The sequence below is a fragment of the Mytilus galloprovincialis genome, chromosome 2 (genome assembly GCF_965363235.1).
Source record: "Mytilus galloprovincialis chromosome 2, xbMytGall1.hap1.1, whole genome shotgun sequence".
Classification (NCBI taxonomy): domain Eukaryota; kingdom Metazoa; phylum Mollusca; class Bivalvia; order Mytilida; family Mytilidae; genus Mytilus; species Mytilus galloprovincialis.
This window is the reverse complement of record NC_134839.1, coordinates 14,741,566-14,747,507: the sequence shown is the minus strand read 5'-3', so window position 1 is coordinate 14,747,507 and position 5,942 is coordinate 14,741,566. Positions and strand designations below refer to the sequence as shown.

The window sequence follows — 5,942 nt, the reverse complement described above, 5'->3', positions numbered from 1 at the left end:
TTAGGTGAAAAGAAAACTTCATCTTCATCATTGTCTACATGTGTTTCAGAAGTTAAAAATAAAACATGATAAAAGACCAGAAATTACTTAAGCACCATATACTGACATAATACATATGATACATAATAACTCACTACGATAAAAAGTCGTAAAATAATGGCTATATTTCGTAAATATCTTGTCATTTATTTGATTAAAACATCCATCATACCAACGGCTTATTCAGCCGTCATGACTGGGTATAAAAGGGAGACCATAAAACGTGTATGTCACAGAAAAAATGATTTCCAACATGCGAGTTTACATTGGGGTTCTGCTTGTGGCAACACTTCTTAGTTCTGGTAAGAAAATTATGACAAATACTATAACATAATATAACACAAATTCAATTTTATACTAATAACACATATTAATTTATGTACATACTTGTATTTGCGTTTTTAGTTTATCACCCTTCTAGGGATTAAACTATTTTTATCTTTAGAAAAATAAAAAATAGCAAAAATGTCAAAAACTTTACTAAAAAACAATATATAAAACATTATTTTTTGAATGTATATATTGTTTTTAAGTAAAGTGTTTGACATTTTTTGCTATTTTTATTTTTCTAAATATAAATATATTTTAATCCCTCTTTAAATTATATCAGTCGTTACACATGTCAATTTGAATTTAATCTTAAACCAATGATAATGTGTAATGTTTAATCTCTAAGAAATTAGTTGGTTGCTGAAAGTTTCAATTCTTACAAAAAGGTGAACAAAACACATGCTACTGATACTAATGCGGACACAGAGAATAATAAATCATTGGAAAATATAGTCTGTTAATTCGCATTTATTGACGATCAGTTTTTGAAAAATACTAGATTTTCTACGTCAGGAAATGCCTGTACCCAGTCAAGAATAAGACCGTTGTGGGTTTTTTTTTCGATTCAGTTGCTGTGTTTAAGATTTTGATTTTGTCATTTCACAAGGGACTTTCCGTTTTGACTATTCCTTGAAGGAGTTTGGTATTTTTGTTATTTTACTTTTCTAGTATAAGTGTGTGTATTTTTAAGAATGTAAAACTCAAAGCATAGTGAGATTCCAAAATTTTGTGTAGGAAACATGATATATTGTAATTTGAATTAGCGTAGCAAGGATAGTGACTCGATAATGACTTTCTGATCAAAAATGAAAAGTCCGTGCATTTACTTTTTTAGGAATTGAACGCCTCTGAATTTGTTTTTAGAACTGTGTAAATAAAAGATATGATAAGGTTGAAAATTAAAGCAAAGTATTTGAATTTACACAAGTAGTATTTATATAGAAGTTTGGACATTTTTCATAACTTGACCTTCACATAAGTCAGTGTTTAACCTTTGACATAACTTGTCCATCACTTAAGTCAGCATCCAACTTTTGTCACATACGACATGTTTTGAGTGAATTGTTTTCTAGCAAAGGGAAGATGATTTGGTTTGAATCAGGTTGGTTTCTTCACCTTGAAAATGCAAGAAATATCCGCATTGGCGGACACAGAAGGGCGATTCTGGTGTTGGAATCCCAATTTTTCGACTCGAAAAAATATCTGAACTTTTCATGGTATTTTAGCAATTGGGTTTTATCTATATTACAGTTACAATTGAGATACAATTACGTCTAAGACGTTAAATTTCGGAGATTATTTCTCCATCGTTTCTGCTAATATGAGACTCAATATTGACGAGGTTTTTTAATCGACCTTGAAAACCCACGAGGGTCTTGCATGGTATGTCGTCTGATATAAAAGCACAACACTGAATGACTTTCAAATTAAATCCAATCTTTATTGGGTTTCGTATCGAAATGAACTGTTCGTTCATTTATACAAATTTTGTAAAACGTGCGAAGGTAATAATATTTTCTTATTTTTGGTAAAATGCTTCAGGTTCATCCCTTTTTTGTCATAGATGATATAATTCTACTTGAAACACGTAAATAAGTACGGAGTGTTCCTGTTCCTCAGCTATGTTCTAATTGTATACATTACTTCTTGTGATTCTATGTCTTCAAACGGTTAAACTAGTCCAGATAATTGTATTTATAAATGGCGCATATTCAAAGTTTTATATAGTTAGCAACAGTTAAACAGTCATACATGTCTTAAATATACATAAGCGTATATCAGAAAGTAACGATAAAGCAATTATTGTGGTCAGTTGATGGGTCATTTGATATATTTATTGTGAAATATATAATATGTACATTATTAGAAATTTCCATAATAAAATATGATGACTGATTAGTTATCATGATAGGTTTTTTATAGTGTTCTTTTCGATTTTTTGTTACGTCATTGTCGTTTTTTTTTTTCGACTTTTAATCCCTTTGGTTTCTTTCGCCTTTCTTTTAAAACATGGTATGCCTATTTTCAAAATAGGATATTATATCTATTCACGTATTTAACTTGATATGAGCACATGGAGAAAACTATAGATCTTTTAATATTGGTAACACAGTTAAAGATATTTTTGATGATGTAAACAACATACACTTATCTGATGAGACAGGTTAAGTTCATGTTTTATTTTTCTTATCACTGGAGTTTCCATGCAGAGAGGTGACATGCTCACAAGAAGAAAAAAAAGCTTTCGCATCGGTAAAGAGGACTGGTTTCAGTGGCGGATCCAGAAATTTTCATAAGTGGGGTCCCACTGACTGTCTTATAGGGGGACCGCTACGGTAATGCTTCAGTGATTCCCTATATAACCAATCAAATTTTTCCCAGAAGAAGGGGGGGGGGATAATATGAATCAATATAGAATACTACGATTTCTTCGCCAAGTTAATCTTAAGGAGATGTTTGTTAATTGCATTTATATTTTGAAACCAATCTTCTGGATTTGATTATACACAATACCTATTGATAAGAGATTGTTGAAGACGTATACTTTCTTTATTTAAAGAATTGTTTTTTAACATTGTAGGCTATTGCCAGTTTGATGCAATGATGAAGAATCCAGCATTGATGATGGCAATGATGAGAGGTATGGGAGGTGGTGGAGGGATGCCAATGGGAGGTATGGACATGAGTTCGGCCCCTATCATGGACCCAAAAATGTTCCAAATGGCTAAACTCGCATCAATGATGGGACCTAAAACCATGGCTGGAAAAGGAAAAGCCGCAAAACCAACTTTGAAAATGAAAAAACCAGCACCAGAACCACAATCATCAGGCATTGACCCAATGCTAATGATGATGATGATGAAGCAAAATGGAATGAAAATGAACCCACTTATGATGAGCTTATTAATGACGCCACCATCACCAAACACAGCAGCTCCAGAAACTGCCTCATCAGGAATCGATCCCGCAACAATGTACATGCTTATGCAGGTAAACATGTGTATAATTCGGAGTTTAGTATGACGTCCATTACCACTGTACTAGTATACATTTTTTAAGGGGCCAGCTGAAGGACGCCTCCGGGTGCGGGAGTTTCTCGCTACATTGAAGATCCATTGGTGGCCTTCGGCTGTTGTCTGCTCTTTGGTCGGGTTGTTGTCGCTTTGACACATTCCCCATTTCCTTTCTCAATTTTATGGTTTGATAACATTTAATTTCAACATTTATCATAACAGAGAGATTAGTAATTAACACGTAAATACTTTAATGACACGTGTAATGGGTAAATAGATATAGGAAGATGTGGTATGAGTGCCAATGAGACAACTATTCATCTAAGTCACAATTTGTAAAAGGAAAAACTAAGGACAAGTGAAAACAATTGCAGAGGGATTAAATGTTTTAATGGTACCACACCTTCTCCCTTATCTGAAACAATAGTGAAGCATCACAGCAAAGAAAGACAACCCATAAAATATCAATTGGAATAGCTGAACTCAATCAAATAAAAAAAATTAACTGAATGACACGTTTAATATGAAAATACATTAATGACACTTTAATTGACACGTTTAATACGTACACACCTCAATGACACATGTAATACGTAAATATAGTTTCCCTCAACGACCCGTGTAATAAAGAAACGATCATAAAGAATGAGAACTTTTTATTATTCAATTCTATAAAGTACTGTTTCTATAGTTTCTTGAAAAATTCTAAGACGACACACAACAATAAAGAACTTTCTAAACCGTATACATATATCTAGTACTTGTATTGCTTCTCTTTATCTGAAATATCTTACATATGTTTGTGTATTGCTTTAAAGCATTAGATATATAATGATAATCGACACTTCCTACCATATACTTTTTGAGAAATGACCACCCCATCCATAAACAGCACAAGGGCTTTTGACAAAGACCTATTCTTAAATTTTATTTTTTCGGCGTATATCATAAAATCAAGTCTCATTTCAACACTTTATACTCCCATTTATGTATATACTTTGACGGGATAAATATATAATATACTTGTACATTTATAAATATATATACTTGTACATTTATAAATATATAATAATATACTTGTGCATTTATAAAAAATATATACCATAATTATTACATTTATAAATAATTTATTCTAATTGAATTTTTATAGTTTTGAGAGAAGATTCGGTATTTTTATTAGTACAGTTGAAGCACATACTCATATCGGCTCATAAGTTAAATATTTGTTATTTTTTACAGAATGGCATGATGGGTTAAAAGACCGGAAGAGCTAATTTTCTTACAACGCGATGATGAAGAACTCATTATTATTGTGACATGACTATGAGAATGTGCTGACTGTTTGCTGTCCTTTCTGTTACTGTTATTTTACAGTGTTATTAAATCCAAAATGAAAAGTTTTATTTGTGATAGATATTCATTTTATATTAAAATATAAATATACAAATATCATTGAGCTATTTGTTAAAAACTGTATAGATTTCTAATGACAATGCTGAATCAACCATGTATTTAGATTTTGGAAATTGGACCAATTTAAAAAAATTAAGTTTGTAGACCACATTCATTCTGTGTCAGAAACCTATGCTGTGTCAAATATTTAACCACAAGCTGAATTAGAGCTGTATCAAGCTGTATCAAGCTTGAATGTTGTGTCCATACTTGACCAAACTGTTCACAGTCGATCTCTGCGTTCGTATCAAGCTGCGCCCTTTATTTGTTGATATTCTGACAATCCTTTATAGAGCTTATCCAACTAAATTGGATCATTCCTTTGTGTTTATGTGCAATAACTGCAGATGTTTATGGTAAATTAAATGCTTGAATCGTGTATTGTGTACATGTATATAGGAAAGAACTTGCGAAGCAGCTACTTGACTTCGTTCGTTTAACAAAAAACAATACACGTAACACACTGATATGTGGCTATGTTATTTTTGGTTTATTCTGATGTTTTATTATTTTGAGTGATAAGAAAGTGGTACTTCTTTGATTATGAGATTTTCTTCGATATTGATTCCAGGAACTGAATTAACTAAGACTTGGCTAACATTTTGATCATAAACACTAGAGGTATAGGGGAAGGGTTGAGATCTCATAAACATGTTTAACCCCGCCGCAGTTTTGCGCCTTTCCCAAGTCAGGAGCCTCTGGCCTTTGGTTGTCTTGTATTATTTTAATTTTAGTTTCTTGTGTACAATTTGGAAATTAGTATGGCGTTCATTATCACTGAACTAGTATATATTTGTTTAGGGGCCAGCTGAAGGACGCCTCCGGGTGCGGGAATTTCTCGCTACATTGAAGACCTGTTGGTGACCTTCTGTTGTTGGTTTTTTTTATGGTCGGGTTGTTGTCTCTTTGACACATTCCCCATTTCCATTCTCAATTTTGATATTGTTATGCTCAAATATCTATGTTATGAGTTAGAAGTGAGCATTTTTCAAGAAAAACTGAGATTTCATATTTCCAAAATAATGTGATTTTAATTGCTGTTGAGTTTTTTCGCTTTTATTTGTGCAAAATATTGTGTACGAAACCTTTATTTTACGGTACTGCTTG

General features: G+C 32.2%; 1 protein-coding gene across 1 annotated transcript; it reads left to right on the top strand.

Annotated features, from left to right (window-relative positions):
• Nucleotides 1-239: 239 nt before the first annotated feature.
• LOC143062964 (uncharacterized) lies at nt 240-4,835 on the top strand. Its single transcript, XM_076234834.1, has 3 exons — nt 240-341; nt 2,951-3,360; nt 4,623-4,835. The coding sequence occupies exons 1-3, from the start codon at nt 281-283 to the stop codon at nt 4,638-4,640; spliced, it is 489 nt and encodes a 162-aa protein (XP_076090949.1). The 5' UTR covers nt 240-280; the 3' UTR covers nt 4,641-4,835.
• The last annotated feature ends 1,107 nt before the right edge of the window (nt 4,836-5,942 follow it).

Bases quoted from the DNA above. Each gene is read 5' to 3' on its own strand.
- LOC143062964 (XM_076234834.1), top strand. From the start codon at position 281: ATGATTTCCAACATGCGAGTTTACATTGGGGTTCTGCTTGTGGCAACA. The intron at 342-2,950 runs GTAAGAAAATTA...TTAACATTGTAG, and splicing joins GGCAACACTTCTTAGTTCTG to GCTATTGCCAGTTTGATGCA.